General features: G+C 29.0%; 2 protein-coding genes across 2 annotated transcripts; both read left to right on the top strand.

Annotated features, from left to right (window-relative positions):
* The first annotated feature begins 6,812 nt into the window (after positions 1–6,812).
* bphl (biphenyl hydrolase like) lies at positions 6,813–14,572 on the top strand. The gene is made up of 7 exons (XM_051138566.1): positions 6,813–6,974; positions 7,052–7,152; positions 10,020–10,186; positions 10,740–10,893; positions 10,970–11,101; positions 12,917–13,040; positions 13,113–14,572. Exons 1-7 carry the CDS (start codon positions 6,895–6,897, stop codon positions 13,222–13,224), a joined length of 870 nt encoding a protein of 289 aa, XP_050994523.1. The 5' UTR covers positions 6,813–6,894; the 3' UTR covers positions 13,225–14,572.
* Positions 14,573–16,320: 1,748 nt separating this feature from the next.
* psmg4 (proteasome (prosome, macropain) assembly chaperone 4) lies at positions 16,321–20,493 on the top strand. The gene is made up of 3 exons (XM_051138569.1): positions 16,321–16,649; positions 20,121–20,196; positions 20,300–20,493. Exons 1-3 carry the CDS (start codon positions 16,458–16,460, stop codon positions 20,419–20,421), a joined length of 390 nt encoding a protein of 129 aa, XP_050994526.1. The 5' UTR covers positions 16,321–16,457; the 3' UTR covers positions 20,422–20,493.
* The last annotated feature ends 544 nt before the right edge of the window (positions 20,494–21,037 follow it).

Below are 21,037 nucleotides of genomic sequence, written 5' to 3'. Positions count from 1 at the left end.
AAAACTCTTAAGGGTGTGTAAAGAACATTCTGAAGACCTTTTTCCCACTTTATGCAATGTAAAGATTCCGTGGATGTTAAAAGCTCTTCATGGAACCATCAAACATTGATGAAGAACCATTTTTGGTTTCCCAAAGAACCTTTCAATGAAAAGTTCACAGAAGAACCATTTTTCTTAGTGTTAAGAACATTCTGAAGAACGTTTTTCCACTATAAAGAATGGTTTGTGGAATGGAAGGGTTCCATGGATGTTAAGAGTTCTTCAAGGAACCATCAGATACTCTCAAAGTTTATTTACTGGCATTGATGGTTTCACGAAGAAACTTTAACATCCATGCAACCTTTCCATTCTAGAAAAAAGTGCAAAATGAATTATTAGAAAGATAGAAAACCAAATGGTTCTTCAATGGCATCGCTGTGAAAACTCCATTCTGGCAACTTTATATTTAAGAGTGTGTGAAGAACATTCTGAAGAACCTTTTTCCACTTCATGCAATGTAAAGTTTCCATGGATGTTCAAAGTTCTTCATGGAACCATCAAACATTTATGAAGAACCATTTTGGTTTCGAAAAAGAAACTTAGAAGAACCATTTATTGTCAGTGCACTTCTAAAAATAAAGATTCTTTATTGGCATTGATGGTTTCATGAAGAGCCATTGTTCTTCTACTGTTTACTGAAAGGTTCTTTGGGAAATCCAAATAGTTCTTCAATGGCATTGCTGCAAAAACTCTTAAGGCTGTGTGAAGAACATTCTGAAGAACCTTTTTCCACTATAAAGTACGTTTTGTGGAATCGAAAAGTTCCATGGAGGTTAAAAGCAAATACTTTATTTGCAAAAATGGTTCTATGAAGAACCTTTAACATCCGTGGAACCTTTTTTTATTGGGCAAAAGTTCTCTACAGTGGAAAAGCGTTCTTCAGATTTGAAAATAAAAATGTTATAAGAACTGTTTGCCGGAAGAACCTTTTTTTTTCTTTGTGTGAAGAACATTATGAAGAACCTTTTGTGGAATATAAAGATTCTGTTGACATTTAAAGTTCTTCCTGGAACATCAATCCCAATAAAGAACCTCTAAGAGTGTTTGATGGTTCAATGAGGAACTTGAGAATCTCAAAAAAGTGTTCAAAATAAGAGGTTCTTTTAATAACCGTTCACTGTAAGGTTCTTTGGAGAACCAAAAATGGTTCTGTTGTAGCATCTCTATGAAAAACACCTCTTTACATTGGAGAGACTTTCAAGATCTTCTCGTCTTTCTCCATCCTGACATTCTTCTTCCTTCTAATCTAGTTAGTGCTGGTGCTTAGTGATTAAATACACCATTTTCAAACCAAAAATGGTTTTTCTATGGAATCAGTGTCAAAACTAATTTTGGAACCATGATTTTTAAGAGTAAAGATCAAAATCTATAAACATTTCTTTATTTTTGCATGTCCATCATTCCTTATGTGATTTATGTGAGCCTATATATTTATTAAACAGTCATACAGATGCAAATGTGCATTTGGGACCTAATTTGACCTACACATCACACTTCCTGGACCATTGATTGAAGTGCACAAACAGCAGTGTGCTCTTGACCAGGTGAACTCTCAGCAGTGCACCATCAAGACCTGCTGCAAACCAAGCAAATGCAATGTCAACCGGTCGTGTTGCTAAATTCAAGCGTTTTGCCCGGCAACAGAGCCCTTTGCCCCCCTCTGTCCTCAAATCCAGCAACAGCTGCTGCCATATTCTTTCACACATGCCAAAAAAAACACACAGGCTTTTCTCATTTGAACTGAAAGAAAAACCGGAAAACCATAAGTTGCTAAAAGAGTTTAACACCTTGTCCCAAAAGCAAGAAACAGTAAATGTCCTAATCAAATATGCTGTGTTAGAGGAAGCCAGAAGCTGTGTGCCTTGGACAGATGTTCTCAGTGCTGAGTTTGGGGTTTGGCCTTCAATTGGGCCTTTAGAGACACATTAAACACAATAAAAGCAAATCAGACTTTATATAATGATTGCAAGGGCATGCATTGGATGTCAGTTGGGGTTTACCACTTAAAATAATTACCAATCAGGTAATTATTTCATGCATTCTCAAAGAAACAGCATTATACACAATGCACAAGCCTTGAACATCTTAAACATGTCTACTAACCACTTTTCACCCAAATGATTATCTACATATCCCAATATATTAAATGTCCATAAATGCCTATATAAGCCTTTATAAATATATATGTTTATGCAACACATTTTTGTACATATATGTCATGCATATGTATATCATCCTAAAACCTGTCAATTTTTTCATATTATATGAGTAAATGTAAAAAACAGACATGCATTTAAAAAAAAAAATAAAAATACAAAACATATAAATATTCAGATTTTTGTATATATGTTGTTATAATAAAGTTGCATGTATAAGTACATATAGGCTATATTGTTGACACATATGCTTGCAACATATAATACCACAAAAAAAAAAAAATCATAATTTGCTCACAAAAATATTTTACTATAGGGATTCTATATAGGTTATAAACTTGTGTCAGTATGTGGAAAATTATATATTGCCTTATAAGCTTTATCTCTTGATATGGAGCTATATATGCTCATATAATGCATTTCTATATGGGATACATTAACTAAATATGTTTTATTTATTGTAAACATTGCAAAAAGTGCTGATAATCCGGGACATACCTGAAAAAAATAAACAAAACAATCTCACATCTATGTTTTTCAGCTATAAACTGATGAAATACAGAAGCATCCAACCTGAACCAAATCAGTTGATAATATAGCTTGTATAGCACACAAAAATGGTATTAAATTAGAAAAGAATGCAAAATAGAAGCATTTCACAAGTGCTTTTAGATATCAGGACTGTTTGCAACGCTTTTATTGCATGCAGCGGCTGATGTTGTCGTGCTCACGTTGCGCTGACGGTTGTTATTCACATTGGAGACTGTGAAAATATCAGAAAAATCCCCTTCAATTCCCCATACGCTTGCTGCTATACAAGCGCTTCTACACCCAGATGTAAACATTCCACTGTCCTGTCCGTGAATGATGACTCTCAGGGGACGCTGAAGGGGCCAGAGGCCCGATCCGGGACGCCCCCTCATATCCCAGCACCTGTGGACAGACGTGCGCGCGCGTGTGGGACCGACTGCACGTGCACACGCATGTTCAGCAGATGATGCTTAATGAAACCCCGGCGCAGACCAGCGTGACGCTGCGGCCTTGAGCCACTGGGAAGTGAAACACTCTTATCGACTTTTCCAGAGCTTTAGCTTTGCTTTCACATGCGTGCATCAGAGACATTCAAATTGAAGAAGCGATCTTAATACTGCAAACACAAAAAAAACATTTTGTTATTATTTTTCCATGTACATTATATAAAGTTAAAAACGACTGCAATGTCTGGCATAATTTATCAAGCATAGTCAAGCATAATTTTTTGTGTAATATTGTGATATTTATATTATTTTAGAACAACAACAATAATACAAATAATAATACATCAAAATCTACTTAAGATAAAACACATTACATTACATTTTGCATTTTAAGTCCAAAGTGACTTACAAATGAAATGTATTAAAATGTAATTTAATTTAATTAATTATTTAAAATGTATTAAATTAAATGTATCATTAAAAATATATATCTAAAGTCATTTTTGTTATACAAACAATAATTATTATTAATTAATTATGGCAAATAATAATAATATTATTATTATGAATCAACTGTGGCAAAATAATAATAATAATAATAATACACCAAAATTAGTTTATTAATTTTATAATATATATATATACCAAGGATATAGGTGTAGCATCTTATATCATAAAATTTTTATTTTATTTTATAAAATTATAAAAACTATAAAATAGTTACTACAAATGATTTTTAAATAATTTTAGTGGTGACAATAAGGTCCCAATAGTTAGTCACTGCATTAACAAATGTTAACTAACAACTAAAAACAAAACAAAACAAAAAAAATATGGTAACCACAAATGTTTTTGCTACACTATGCATAGTTTAACCATGGTATTTGTAGTAAAATATTATACACATTTTATATTTAAAAAACATGGTTACTAAACTTTTACTATAATAAAACCGTGGTTAAGATTCTTAAGTTATTTGTATTTGTGTAGTATTTCCTTCTCTTTTCTTTTTTTTTTTTTTTTGGTTTTATAAATGAACTGCCTTAATGGTTTGATGTTTTGTAAAGTTTAATAAAAAAAAGAGAGAGAGAATTTTAGAAAAAGATTTGCAATACTCACTCAGATCTAAATAATGATTCGCGACCAGATCGGGACTTTGGAGCGCGGATCGCAAATTAAATGATTCGGAACTCGCTCCCATCTGTTTCAGAACTTCCAATCTGAATCAAAAGATTCACAAACTCGCTCCTGAGTTCCGATCTAAATCAAATGATTCGCGAATCATTTAATTCGCGAAATGATTCGCGAGTCCGCTCCAAAGATTCAATCCAAATCAAAACATTCACGAACCCGTTCCAAAGTTCCGATCCAAAATAAATGATTTGCGTTTCGCGCTCCGTAGTCTGGTACAGATATGAATAATGATTCGCGAATCCTCCTTTCAGATCGGGATTTAGGGGCGCGGATCGCGATCGCGAGTCATTCAATTCACGAAATGATTCGCGAGTCCGCTTCAAAGATCCAATCCGAATCAAAAGATTCACGAACTCGCTCCGCAGTTCCGAGCTAAATCGAATGATTCACGATCCGCGTCGGAAGTCCCACTCTGAATCAAATGATTCGCAAACCCGCACCGAAGTTCCGATATAAATCAAATGATTCGAGAAATGATTCGCGAATCATTCTTTCAGATCGGGACTTCAGAGCGCGGATCGCGAATCAGTCAATTCGCGAAATGATTCGCGAGTCTGCTCCAAAGATTCAATCCGAATCAAAAGATTCACGAACCCGCTCCGATGTTCCGATCCAAATCAAATGATTCGCGATCCACGCTCTGTAGGCTGGTGCAGATCTGAATAATGATTTGCGATTCATCCTTTCAGATCGGGACTTTGGAGCGCGAATCGTGATTTGCAAAACCCGCTCGGAACTTCCACTCTGAATCAAAAGATTCACAAACCCACTCCAAAGTTTCGATCTGATACGCGATTCGATATTCGAGCGCTTCGAAACAGTGAATCATTCGGAGTTTCAAAAAGCTCCGTGTAAATACTGGTTTAGCGCGCTAGATTTTTACAACATTAATGTAAACTAGATGAGTAAAGTTTGAGAACAAACTTTAAGTTAGCGGGAGAAAGCCTAACCTGAAAGTTTGAAGCAGTTGTAAAAGTATGAAAGCAGCTAGCATGATTTAACACATTGCTTACATGATTTAAGGTTTTAGCATGATTAGCTTGTTGCTTGCATTTTTATAGGCTGATTACAATGTTGTTAGCGTGATTAGCATTTTGTTAGCATAATTAGCAAATTACTAGAATGTTGTTAGCTTGATTATCAAGTTAATAGCATGTTTCTAGCCTGATTAGCATGTTGATAGCATGTTTCACGCATGATTAGCATGTTACTAGCATGTTTTCTAACATGGCTAACATGTTACTAGCTTGTTAATATGTTTCTAGCATGATTAGCATATTACTAGCATGTTGTTAACATGATTGACATGTTGCTAGCATGATTAGCATGTTACTAGCATGTTGCTAGCACGATTAGCATTATACTAGCATGTTGTTAGCATGTTTTTAACATGGTTAGCATGCTGTTAGCATAATTAGCAAGTTACTAGCATGTTGCTAGCATGATTAGCATGTTACTAGCATGTTGTTAGCATGTTTCTAGTATGATTAGCATGTAACTAGCACGTAGCTAGCATGATTACCAAGTTATTAGCATGTTGTTAGCATGGTTCCAGTATGATTAGCATGTAACTAACATGTTGCTAGCATTATTACCATGTTACTAGCATGATTAGCATGTTTTCTAACATGCTTAGCATGTTGTTAACATGATTAGCATGTTACTAGCATGTTGCTAGCATGATTTAGATAGCTCGATAGATTAGAAATATTAGAGTGGAAGCTTAAATGAGTGTAAATGGATTAGAAATAGTACATAGAAGTGAAGCTTGTTTGAGCCTCAAGGGATTCTGGGAGTTTAGATTTGAATTTTGTCAGTTGGAGTTTGAAGAGTGTTGCTCATTTGAACATTCCGTCAATGTAAGTCTATGGGATTTTTGGTGGTTTTGATAGTCTGGTTTATGAAAACCGTAAGGCGGATCAGTCTGAAAAGATACAGCACACCGAGTCAGACCAGTCTGAAGGTCTGGACCGAGTTTGGTGGTTCTAGCTTGAAAACTCTAGGAGGAGACAGATACCAAAATTTGCCTCAGAAGAAGAAGAAGAAGAAGAATCTTAAACAGTAGATCAGTAGGTTGGCTTTCTCAAGATAACTTAATAAACGAAAAAAGCAGTTATGTTTACAAATAAAATATCCATATTTCCATTCCAGAGATCACAAATCTACTCCATATTGAGGTGTGGTAACCGATTTACTGCTGACTAGTAAAAACACTCCATTAATTTGACTAGCTGCACCTCAGAAAACATGTTTGATGGAAACATTGTGCATTAGGATCGAGTTTGTAGCTCAATTCACAATTGTTGAAATAGTTTAAAGGCAGTTCAGTTGGTGCAGGAAAGGAGTTGAACGCGTCCAGTCATCTCAGAATACTGAAGTGAATGCGTGTGAATAATGTTGAATCTGCTGATGGTGAAATCAAAGAATCATTGTAATCCCGAAAGAAACGTGCCGATTGACACACACTTGCATTTTCGCCATAAACTGTTTCATCTGATACGGGTGTTTATAGTTCAGTTTCTGCTCATATGGCGACACTCATTTCCAGTCGAGCTGGGCTCTGCCTGTCCAGTGTCTTCAGAACCGCCAAACACGGACGATTCTACGGGTAAAGCGCCAGTTCGCGAGTGCAGATGAAGTTTTGTTTGCATATAAGTGTGTTTTTCATGATTGTCTCTTGTGCAGCGCGTGTGTCTCCGATAAAATGTCAGTGAATGGAGTGAATGTGCACTATCAGACAACTGGAGAAGGAAATCACACTGTGCTGCTGCTGCCTGGAGCTTTAGGTCTGATCTCACTACAGACACTTCAAACAGTTCAAGTCAGCACACATTTGACTGCGTTTATGTTTCTAATTATCCTAAAAACTACAATGAATTTTAAATATTAACATATATTGTGCTTACATGTAAATTTATGAACAAAACTGAAAGTTTCAGTCTTACACAACAGTAGCAGTAGTGGTAACAATAATAATAATAATATTTATTATTATTATTATTATTATTAATATTATATTGCAATACTATTACAATAGATAGTGTATATAGTAGTCATTATTATTAATATTATTATTATTATATAGCATTTATTAATATTTTGAAATCACTTTTATTTTTAGATTTTGCATTAATTAAAATGTAATTTAGTTTAGAATGTTGCAACTTTATGTGCTTTTGTCATTTGTGTATATATAAATAATATATATATGCACACATTTTTTTTAGATTTTATTTTTTAAATTTTGTTCACTTTTAGTCCTTTTAGTACTTCAGTTTATTTTATTTCAGTTAGTTGCAGCATTTTAAAGTAAAGTATTTAAAGTTTTTTATGTTTGTCATCTAATATTTATATTTAATTTTTTACACTTTATTTAAATTAATACAAATGATTTTTAATCATTTTAGTGGCAGCACTTTACAATAAGGTCAAAGTTTCAGTCTTACACAACAACAGTATTAGTAATATTATTTATATTATTATTATATTGTTTTATTACAATAGATAGTATATAGTTATTTATTATTATTATTATTATTATTATTATTATTATTATTATATAGCATTTATTAATATTTTCAATTCACTTTTATTTTTAGATGCTCCATTAATTAAAATGTAATTTAGTTTAGAATTTTGCAACTTTATGTGCTTTTGTCATTTGTGTATATATAAATAAATTATATATATATATATATATACACACACACACACACACACACACATTTGTTTCAGATTTTATTTTTTTATTTCACTTTTAGTCCTTTTGGTACTTCAGTTTATTTTACTTCAGTTAGTTGCAGCATTTCAAAGTAAAGTGAAGTATTTAAAGTTTTTTATGTTTGTTATCTAATATTTATATTTAAATGTTTACACTTTATTTAAATTAATACAAAGGATTTTTAATCATTTTAGTGGCAGCATTTTACAGTAAGGTCAAAGTTTCAGTCTTGCACAACAACAGTATTAGTAAAATTATTATTATTATTATTATTATATTGTATTATTACAATAGATAGATAGTATATGGTTATTTTTATTATTATTATTATTATATAGCATTTATTGATATTTTGAATTCACTTATTTTTAGATTTTGCATTAATTTAAATGTAATTTAGTTTAGAATGTTGCAACTTTATGTGCTTGTGTCATTTGTGTGTATATATATATATATACACACACACACATTTTTTTAGATTTTATTTTTTATTTCACTTTTAGTCATTTCAGTACTTTAGTTTATTTTATTTCAGTTAGTTGCAGCATTTTAAAGTAAAGTATTTAAAGTTTTTTATGTTTGTCATCTAAATTTCTATTTAAATTTTTAAGTTTTATTTAAATTAATACAAATGATTTTTAATCATTTTAGTGGCAGCACTTTACAATAAGGTCAAAGTTTCAGTCTTACACAACAACAGTATTAGTAATATTATTTATATTATTATTATATTGTATTATTACAATAGATAGTATATAGTTATTTATTATTATTATTATTATTTAGCATTTAATAATATTTTCAATTCACTTTTATTTTTAGATGCTCCATTAATTAAAATGTAATTTAGTTTAGAATGTTGCAACTTTATGTGCTTTTGTCATTTGTGTGTGTATATATATATATATATATATATACACACACACACATTTGTTTTAGATTTTATTTTTTATTTTTTTATTTCACTTTTAGTCCTTTTAGTATTTCAATTTATTTTATTTCAGTTAGTTGCAGCATTTCAAAGTAAAGTATGTAAAGTTTTTTTATTTTTTATTTTTATATAATTATTTTTTTTTGTTTGTTTGTTATCTAATATTTATATTTAAATTTTTATGCTTTATTTAAATTAATACAAATGATTTTTAATCATTTTAGTGGCAGCATTTTACAATAAGGTCAAAGTTTCAGTCTCTCACAACAACAGTATTAGTAATATTATTTTTATTATTATTATTATTATTATTATATTGTATTATTACAATAGATAGTATATAGTTATTTTTTTACAATTTTTTTTTATTTTATTTTCAATTCCATTTTATTTTTAGATGCACCATTAATTAAAATGTAATTTAGAATTTAGTAACTTTCTGTACTTTTGTCATATTTTTTATATATATATATATATATATATTATTATTATTATTATTATTATTATTTAACTTTTAGTCATTTTAGTACTTCAATTTATTTTATGTCAGTTAGTTGCAATGTTTCAAATATTCATAAAATATTTTACTTTTATCATCTAATATTTATATTTTACTTTTTAAGCTTTATGTCATTTAACACAAATGATTTTTAATCATTTTAGTGGTAGCACTTTACATTAAGGTCCCAGTAGTTAATATTAGCCACTGCATTACATGTTGTATTTACTAACAATGAGCAGTACATGTATTACAGTATTTGTTATATCTTTGTTAATGTTAAATATCTAAATGCTTTAGAAGTAGTTTTTATGGTTCATGTTAACTAATATAAAAAAATAAAAGCTTACTGTAAATTGTAAGTATTTTATTAGAAGTTTCAGTTAACAATAACAACACTAGTGTGTCTGAATGTTTGTTTGCTAGTGTATTCTTTATCATTATGGCAGATCATGTGATTTTCATTTTTAGTTTAGTTTTGTTTTTGTTCCTGTGTCGACAGGATGTGCTCAGACTGATTTTGCTCCTCAGTTGGAGAAGCTGGATAAGCAGCGTTTCACGCTGGTGGCGTTTGACCCGCGGGGTTACGGGCGCTCACGTCCTCCAGACAGAGACTTTCCCCCTGATTTCTTCCACAGAGACGCTAAAGATGCAGTGGATTTAATGCAAGTAGGGGTCAAGCATCATCAACATGCAAAATATATATCAAAATGTTTTCAAAATGCAATGCATCAAATACATGTGTTCAATTTCTGAATTAAAGTTAATTTATTAATTTTTTTTTTTTTTTAAGTTTTATATAATGTTATTTATTTTTATGTTTATTATATAATAATATTTTTATGTACTTATTAGTGCATATAATTATTTTGTATTTTTATTTTATGTTTATTTTGTTTTAATTTCAGTTTTAAATATAAAAAATGTGGTGGTGTGGTTACCTTGACATTTTTTTATTTGTATTTATTGTTTTTAACTATTAAATTTATATATATCATAAATTATAAATATAATTGTAATTAACTTTTTTTAATTTAAAAAAATGTGTGCACTATTATGTATTTATATATATTATTTAAAAAAAATATATTATTATATTTATGTGTGTTATGTTGTTAGTGGTTCAAAAATGTATTAAAAATATTTAGATTATTTAAAAATATTTTTCATAATTATTTTTTAATTATAGTTCCTGTACTGTTGTTGTAATTCTCTGTTGTAGGCTCTGGGTTTCAGGCGTTTTTCTCTGTTAGGCTGGAGTGACGGCGGCATCACGGCTCTAATTGCGGCCGCGTTAAACCCAGCGCTCGTTCAGAAGATGGTGGTTTGGGGCTCCAACGCTTACGTCTCTCAAGAAGATGTTCAGATCTACCAGTGTAAGATGGGACGAGAGAATATCAGAGCAAAATATCAAGTCATCACATTAAACTTACATGCTTGTGTGCGTTTTAGCGATCCGTGACGTGTCGTTATGGAGCGAGCGAATGCGCCGGCCGATGGAGGAGGTGTACGGCGCTCAGTACTTTCGTGAGACGTGGGAGAAATGGGTGGACGGGATCAGCCGCTTCACACACAACCCGCAGGGTGAGAACTAGTGAATAATCTTTTAATCTGTGTCACACAGTATTAGTGCTTTCTTTAAAGTTGTGGCCTGATTAGCCTGATATATGTTCCTTTGCATTGTGCCATTATTTATTTACAAAATCATAAACACCACTTCTGTCATATATTTAATTTCTTAATTATATAAAAAAATATTAACTTATTTATTTAACAAACAATAAATAATTTTTTGTTCCAAAATAAAATTTAAAAAATGTTTTATCTACTAAATCAGATGTCAAAGGTAGTTTTTTTCTCCTTTATTCTTTGCATTGTGACAATATTAAAAAATATGTTCAGAGTTCATAGTGACTTGAATACATACATTTCTAAATTAAAACTAAATAACTATATATAATTTTATAAATAATATTTTAAAATGTTTTATCCATTTTTTAATTTAAAAATGACTGAAATACACCTTCTATAATGAACATGTTTTCAGTTTCTGAATAAAAATGTATTTAATTATTTTCGTTTGAAAAAACTTTGTTCATTAAAAGGCTGGAGTTCTTTTATGTTTATTTACATTTATTCATTAAGCAGACACTTTTATCCTTCGAATAAAAAACTAAACAAATGCAGAACAAAACTGCATTATTGCCTAAAATAAATTATTATTATTATTATTTTATTTTATTTTATTTTAAACAATAAAGCAGCTTTGCTCCAAAGTAATATTTGAAAAACTAAATCAAATATTATGGTGGTTCAAATGTCTTATTATCAGGTGATTTATTTATTTATTTATTTATTTATATCATGATTTTCATGAATTCTCATCACAGTTAAGCAGAAAAATTCTCATTATAATAATAGAATAATTATATAATAACTATACAATATATTTATATAATAATTATTATAGATTTATTAATAATAAAATTATTTTATTTATTTCCATTTTAATAAAATTAGTTCATTAAAAGGCTGGAATTCTTTTACATTTATTTAGATTTATTCATTTAGCAAACTTTTTTTGTCCTCTTTGAATAAAAAACTAACAAATGAAGAATGTTATTTTTATATAATTATAAATATTATTTTAGAACAAAACTGTGTTATTGCCTAAAATAAATTTTTATTTTATTTTATTTTATTTTATTTTATTATTTATTTATTTTAAACAATAAAGCAGCTTTGCTCCAAAGTAATATTTGAAAAACTAAATCAAATATTATGGTGGTTCAAATGTCTTATTATCAGGTGATTTATTTATTTATTTATTTTTATCATGATTTTCATGAATTCTCATCACAGTTAAGCAGAAGAATTCTCATTATAATAATAGAATAATTATATAATAATTATACTATATAATTATATAATAATTATTATAGATTTATTAATAATAAATACTTTAATCCAATTTGAATAAAATTAGTTCATTAAAAGGGTGAAATTCTTTTACATTTATTTAGATTTATTCATTTAGCATACTTTTTTTGTCCTCTTTGAATAAAAAACTAAACAAATGAAGAATGTTATTTTTATATAATTATAAATATTATTTTAGAACAAAACTGTGTTACTGCCTAAAATAAATTTTTATTTTATTTTATTTTATTTTATTTTAAACAATAAAGCAGCTTTGCTCCAAAGTAATATTTTAAAAACTAAATTAAATGTTATGCTGGTTCAAATTTCTGATTATCAGGTGATTTTTTATTTTATTTTATTTAAATATTTATAATGGTAGATTTCTTATCACAGTTAAGCAGAATTCTCATTATAATAGAATAATTAAAATCCTCAAGCAGATGCTGAATGTGCTAAAACATGTTTGATTGTCATCAGGTAGCATATGTAGGGAAGTGCTGCCGTTGATCTCCTGTCCCACACTGATCATCCACGGGGCCAAAGATCCCATGGTGCCTTCATTTCACCCAGAATACCTGCTGCAGAACATCAAGGGCTCGAGGTGAGACGGTCACAGCTCATTCATTACAGATGATGTTCTTCTGTCTGTTAACGGATGGTCTGTGTTTGTCAGGCTGCACGTGATGACGGAGGGGAAGCACAATTTGCATCTGCGATATTCCAGCGAGTTCAACACACTGGTGCAGGAGTTTCTGACCCAACCATCAACATCTTCAGCGCTCTGATGTCCAGTTATTAGAATAAACAAAGACATTACTCTGTTTGTTTCAACGAAAGAAAACCACTGACCGTTATAACACGATTTGAGCCATTTAATCACCTGTATGCTTTCATTTTAAATGCATGATCTATGGTTTTTATATATATATATATATATATATGTATATGCACAAGCACAGTAAAAAAAATATTGATATAAACTACCAGCAAAAGTTTTTGAACAGTGAGATTTTTAATGTTTTTTAATGAAGTCTCTTCTGCTCACCAAGCCTGCATTTATTTGATGCAAAATACAGCAAAAACAGTAAAATGTTGAAATATTTTTATTATTTAGAAAAACTGATTTCTATTTGAATATATTTAAAATGTAATTTATTCCTGTGATTTCAAAGCTGAATTTTCAGCATCATTGCTCCAGTCTTCATTGTCACATGATCCTTCAGAAATCATTCTAATATTCTGATTTGCCGCTCAAAAAACATTCATTAGTATTATTATTATATAAAAAACAATTTTCTTGATGAAAAGAAAGTTCAGAAGAACAGCATTTATCTGAAATAGAAATCTTTTGTAATATTATAAATGTCTTTATCATCATTTTTTTATCAATTTAAAGCATCCTTGCTAAGTGTTAATTTCTATAATTTCTGAAGGATTGTGTGACACTGAAAAATGGAGTAATGATGCTGAAAATTCAGCTTTGAAATCACAGGAATAAATTACATATTAAAATATATTCAAATAGAAAGCAGTTATTTTAAATAGTATTTTTTTTTTTTTTAATTTACTGTTTTTGCTGTATTTTGGATCAAATAAATGCAGGCTGAAGAGCAGATGAGCAGAAGAGACTTCTTTAAAAAACATTAAAAATCTTGCTGTGCAAAAAACTTTTGACTGGTAGTTTACAAAATATATAAATTGATTAAAAAAAATAAAATATTAATATATGATATAGTTTCCAAATGTATTTTTACACACATAAAAATAAAAAATAAACACACACACACACACACACACACACACACACATATATATATATATATAATAATGCATATGAAAAATTATGTAAAGTATATTAATATATAGTTTCTAAATGTGTTTAGACTATTTTACCATAACAGATTACATAATTTACTTTGATAGTATTTTATTTTAATATTACTAGAGTCAAAATCCTTCTAAAAAGTTGACTTTTATTTTGAAGTATCTTGGTAGGCTATATGAATTTGTTCATTATCACAAATGATGATTGAGAGCAAGATTCTGGTTTAATTTTCAAACATAAATCATGATCATATTACTGCACAGTGTTTGTTATATAGCGTTCGAGTAATATGGACTACTTTTATAATACTTTTAGTGCTTTTTTGTCATTTTTGGAGCTCAACGGCGTCAGTCACCATTCACTTTCATTGTATGGTAAAAGAAGCGTGAGCTTTATTTGGCATTTATGTTAATTAAGTTATCTTGAGAAAGCCAATTTACTGATCTACTATTTAAGAATATTCTTCTTCTTCTTCTGAGCCAAATTTTGGTATCTGTCTCCTCCTAGAGTTTTCAAGCTAGAACCACCAAACTCGGCCCAGACCTTCAGACTGGTCTGACTCGGTGTGCTGTATCTTTTCAGACTGATCCGCCTTACAGTTTTCATAAACCAGACTATCAAAACCACCAAAAATCCCATAGACTTACATTGACGGAATGTTCAAATGAGCAACACTCTTCAAACTCCCAGAATCCCTTGAGGCTCAATCAAGCTTCCCTTCTATGTTCTATTTCTAATCAATTTAGACTCATTTAAGCTTCACTCTAATATTTCTAATATTTCTAATCTATCGAGCTATCTAAATCATGCTAGCAACATGCTAGTAATTTGTTAATCATGGTAACAACATGCTAGTAACATGCTAATCATAATAGAAACATGCTAGCAACGTGTTAGTAACATGCTAATCCTGCTAGCAACATGCTAGTAACATGCTACTCATGCTAATCATGTTAGAAACATGCTAATCAGCTTGCAGCATGCTAGTAACTTGTTAATCATGTTAGCAACATGCTAGTAAAATGCTAATCATGCTAGCAACATGCTAGTAACATGCTAATCATGTTAACAACATGCTAGTAACATGCTAATCATGTTAACAACATGCTAGTAACTTGCTAATCATGTTAGCAACATGGTAGCAATGTGCTAATCATGCTAGCAATGTGCTAGTAATTTGTTAATCATGGTAACAACATGCTAGTAACATGCTAATCATAATAGAAACATGCTAGCAACGTGCTAGTAACATGCTACTCATGCTAATCATGTTAGAAACATGCTAACAACATGCTAATCAGCTTGCAGCATGATAGTAACTTGCTAATCATGTTAGCAACATGTTAGTAACATGCTAATCATGCTAGCAACATGCTAGTAACATGCTAATCATGTCAACAACATGCTAGTAACTTGGTAATCATGCTAGCAACGTGCTAGTTACATGCCAATCATACTAGAAACATGCTAACAACATGGTAGTAATGTGGTAATCATGCTAGCAATGTGCTAGTAACATGCTAATCATGGTAACAACATGTTGGTAACTTGCTAATCATGCCAGAAACATGTTAGCGACATGCTAATCATGCTAGAAACATGCTAACAACTTTGTTAATCATGCTAGTAATATGTTAATCATGTGCGAAACATGCTATCAACATGCTAATCAGGCTAATCATGCTAACAACATTCTAGTAACTTGCAAATTATGGTAACAACATGCTAATCATGCTAACAACATTGTAATCAGCCTATAAAAATACAAGCAATATGCTATTCATGCTAAAACATGTTAACAACATGTTAAATCATGTAAGCAATGTGTTAAATCATGCTAGCTGCTTTCATACTTTTACAACTGCTTCAAACCTTCAGGCAAACTTAAAGTTTGTTCTCAAACTTTACTCATCTAGTTTTTTTATTATTATATACATAATGGAAATTTTCTATATTTATATTTGAATTAAAATTCATGTGTTGTATTAACGTTTAGTTTGTTAATATAAAAACCGTCACGGTTTTGTTGTCGTCACTCGTCCGCCAGACCGGTGGGTGTCGCTGCGGTGTCGCGTCGCTGTCTGTGAGCGGAAGTGAGGAAGCGCGGCGGGTTCGGGCGTGTGTCAGATGTGTGTTTTTACTTTCATTATGAGATTTCTGCGTTCATTGACCGTTGTGTGAGGTTTTGTCAGAATGGAGACTGTGGTAAACGGTGACTGCGGCGCTCAGGCGCTCGTTGAGCCCATCACGGTCCACGATTTCTCGGAGAAGATTCTGGAGCAGCTCGTGCATTTCCACGTGATGAAGCTGAGCGGCGGCTTTTTCCTCTGGATCGGCTCAAACCCGGTTCTGTCCAATCTGGCCCTGGCCGTCAACAGCAAATATGTGAGTCCTGCATATATCTGCATACAATCATATGCATATACCATGGTGTTTACATGTGGTACCATGGTACTTTTTGGTTTAGTTTAGTTCAGTATGTTTTAGTTTGTTTACCATGGTAAATGTGTGGTAAATCAGTGTGTGTACTATATTAATTATCTTTTATTATAGTATTTATTAATGTTTTGAATTACCTTTTATTATTTTATTATTGTATTTTGTTTAGTAATTTTATTTTAATTATTTTTATTTATATTTACTTAAACCTTGTTATTTTAGTTATTTGCCAGTGCAGCATTTCTAATTTAAGTTTTTCCATCTAATATTTTATTATCATTATTTTATTAATGCTTTATTTAAACCGTTTTTTTAATAGTTTTAGTTGTAGTTAACAAACAATGGTTATTTTGTTATTTAATTATACTTTATTTAATTTATACTTTATTTTAATCTAATTTTATTTATGTGCCAAGGAAGCTTGTTTTTTGTTTTTTTATTTAAGTTTTAAAAAAATTAAGTCTAATATTTATATTTAGTTTCAGCCTTATTAAAATTTTTGTAGTTAACAATAGCAACAGAAATTTTAGTAATTTTGTTTTATGCCTTTGTCATTTTCATTTTTTCTGTTTAGCTTTACTTTTATTTACTTTTATCTATATTTACTTGAACCTTGTTATTTTAGTTATTTGCCATTGCAGCGTTTCTAATTTAAGTTTTTCCATCTAATATTTTATTATCATTGTTTTATTAACGCTTTATTTAAATCGTTTTTTTTAATAGTTTTAGTTGTAGTTAACAATGTTTTTTTTGTTATTTAATTATACTTTATTTAATTTATATGTTATTTAATATATTTAATTGTACTTCAGCTTAAATCTAATTTTATTTATGTGCCAAGGAAGCTTTTTAATCTAATTTTTATATTTATTTTCAGCCTTATTAAATTTTTTGTAGTTAAAAGTAGCAACAGAAATTTTAGTAATTTAGTAATTATTTTTTCTGTTTAGCTTTAATTTTATTTACTTCTGTCTATATTTACTTAAACCTTGTTTTACCATTTTAGTTATTTTTTATACATTTCTAAATTGTTAAAGTTTTTAAGTTTTTTCCATCTAATATTTCTGTTTTGTTGATGCTTTATGTTTTTAATAGTTTCAGTTGTAGTTAACAATAACAACACACATTTAGGTTATTTTATTTAATTATTTTTCATTTATTTCTTTTCTTTTTTTTTTGCATATATCTGCATACAATCATATGCATATACCATGGTGTTTACAAGTGGTACCATGGTACTTTTTGGTTAGTTTAGTATGTTTGTGTTAGTTTGTTTACCATGGTAAACGTATGGTAAATCAGTGTGTGTACTATATTGTTTATCTTGTTTTATTATATTATTTATTATATTATGTTATTGTATTTTGTTTAGTAATTTTATTTTAATTATTTTATCTATATTTACTTAAACCTTGTTATTTTTGTTATTTGCCAATGCAGCATTTCTAATTTAAGTTTTTCCATCTAATATTTTATTATCATTATTTTATTAACGCTTTATTTAAACCGTTTTTTTAATAGTTTTAGTTGTAGTTAACAAACAATGGTTATTTTGTTATTTAATTATACTTTAATTTATACTTTATTTTAATCTAATTAAATCTAATTTTATTTATTTATGTGCCAAGGAATCTTGTTTAAAAAAAAAATAAATTAATTAAGTCTAATATTTATATTTAGTTTCAGCCTTATTAAAATTTTTGTAGTTAACAATGGCAACAGAAATTTTAGTAATTTTGTTTTATGCCTTTGTCATTTTCATTTTTTCTGTTTAGCTTTACTTTTATTTACTTTTATCTATATTTACTTAAACTTTATTTTAGTTTTTTGCAAATGCAACATTTCTAATGTTTTTCCATCTAATATTTCTATTATGTTTATGCTTTATTTATGTTTTTAATAGTTTCAGTTGTAGTTAACAATAACAACACACATGTAGGTTATTTTATTTAATTATCTTGCATTTATTTCTTTTTTAGTTGTTTCAGTACTTCAGATTCAATCTAATTATTTTTGTTATTTGCCAAGGAAACTTCTCATTATTATTATTATTTATTTATTTATTTATTTTTTGTTTTAATCTAATATTTGTATTTAGTTTCAGGCTTATTAAAAAAGTTAGTTGTAATTAACAGTAACAACAGAAATTGTAGTAATTTTGTTTCTGTTTAGCTTTAATTTAATTTACTTTTATCTATATTTACTTAAACCTTGTTATTTTAGTTATTTGCCAGTGCAACATTTCCAATTTGTTTGTTTTTATGTTTTTCATCTAATATTCATATTTTGTTAACGCTTTATTTAAACTGTTTTTAATAGTTTCAGTTGTAGTTAACAGTAACAACACAAATTTTGGTCATTTTTGTTTTTTTATATTTCTAATTAGCTTCAATTTATTTCTGTTTTATTTATTTTGATACTTCAGCTTAAATCTAATTATTTCAGTTATTTGCCAAGGAACCTTTTTTTTTCTCTCTCGTTTTTAAATTTTTTAATATAATATTTATATTTAGTTTCTGCCTTATTAAAATTTTAGTTGTAATTAATAACAACCGAAATTGTAGTAATTTTGTTTGTGCTTTTGTCATTTTTATATTTCTATTTAACTTTAATTTTATTTACTATATTCGCTATATTAACGGTCTATATTTACTAAATTTAATTTTAATTTGGTTGAAGTTTTTTTTTTTATCTAATATTTATATTTTTTTTACACTTTATTTAAACTGTTTTTAATAGTTTTAGTTTTGTTTTAAATTTTGTTTTATGCTGCTTTTTTTAAATTTTTGTTTATTTAGCTTTAATTTATTTCAATACTTCAGCTTTAATCTAATTATTTCAGTTATTTGACAATGAAAATTTTTATAATTTTTAAAAAGTTTTTACATTTTTTTAATCTAAAAATTAAATTTAGTTTTAGTTTTATTGAAACAGTTAATAATTTTAGTTGTAGTCAACAATGACAACAGAATTTTTAGTACATTTTTTGTGCTTTTGTCACTTTTATATTTCTATTTAAATATCATTTATTTTAGTTTTAGTAAATTTAATACTTAAACTTATTTATTTAGGTTATTTGCAACATTTTTTAACAGTGTTTTAAGATTTTAATATAATTTTTATATTTTATTTAAATTTTATTTAATTTAACAAAAACAGTTTTTAACACCCATTGTTGGGAGAATCTATTTTGGTTTAACTGTTGATGGTTGTAGTCATTTCTAAATATGTTTTGTCTCTTTTGTTTTTACAACAAATTGTATAATTTGACTTGTAGAAACCAGTAACTTTGATCTAACCATAGTAATTTAATATTGTCTTATGATAATGTCTTTTAATTTAAACCTGACGGTTCACCTGTGAAAGTATCTCTGTCATGAAAGTGCTCATATCGTGTGTTTGTTTTTTTTTCCCCAGGATTCGGTGCCTCTTTCCACGCTGGTTCTGGGTGACGCGTCAGACACGACGCCAAGCTCTCTTGCACAGAGACTCAGTAAGACCTGCTTTAACTAGTCAGACCGTTCAATCCTGTGTGTGGTAGGACTGTCAAATTTCAACTAGTTTTCTACCATTTATTTTTCCCTCTTTCTTTTCAGCAAAGAAGACAAAGAAACAGGTATTTGTAAGTTACAATTTACCCATGACGGACTCAAATCTAGCACTACTGGTGGAGAACAGAATCAAAAAGGAGATGGAGCTTCATCCTGACAAGTTTTAAACGTTTGCTGTTTTACTTGGCACTTTTTTTTTTTGTACATAGCACAATAAATCAAAACCAAAAAGTATTCTGTCGTAACGCAGTATCATTTTGTGTGCTATTTTTGCAGTTATGAGCCGGTTTGATACAATTTTAAGAAGGTTATAGCAAAAAAAAAAAATAGCCTGTTTTTTTCCTTTAAATATGTTGGGGATTTTAAACATTCAATTTCTAGACTTGGAAAATCATAGAAATTATTTCTTAAAAGTTAGACATTTATGCAAAAACATAAGCTTTTCTATTCTCCAATTGCTTAGAAAAATTGCATTGTGTGACTAATCACAAAAAACAAGTAGACGTAAAAATATATTGTGGAAGCTTATTTCTGCCATATAAAAGGTAGATATATTTTTATTTCACAGTTCTGAGAAAAAAATCTGAATTACGAGATATAAAGTCACAATTGCGAGAAAAGGTAGGAATTCTGATATAAAAAGTCACAATTAATAAAAAAAAAAAGTTTATTAGATATACTGTAGGTTGCAAAAAAAAAAACGGAATTGTAAAATATAAATAAAATTTCTTAAAATGTATTTTTTTTTTTATTCCATGTCAGAAAAAAAAAAACAGAATTGCA

Source organism: Labeo rohita, chromosome 20 (assembly GCF_022985175.1).
Source record: "Labeo rohita strain BAU-BD-2019 chromosome 20, IGBB_LRoh.1.0, whole genome shotgun sequence".
Classification (NCBI taxonomy): Eukaryota; Metazoa; Chordata; class Actinopteri; order Cypriniformes; family Cyprinidae; genus Labeo; species Labeo rohita.
This window is presented reverse-complemented; position numbering and strand designations above follow the sequence as displayed.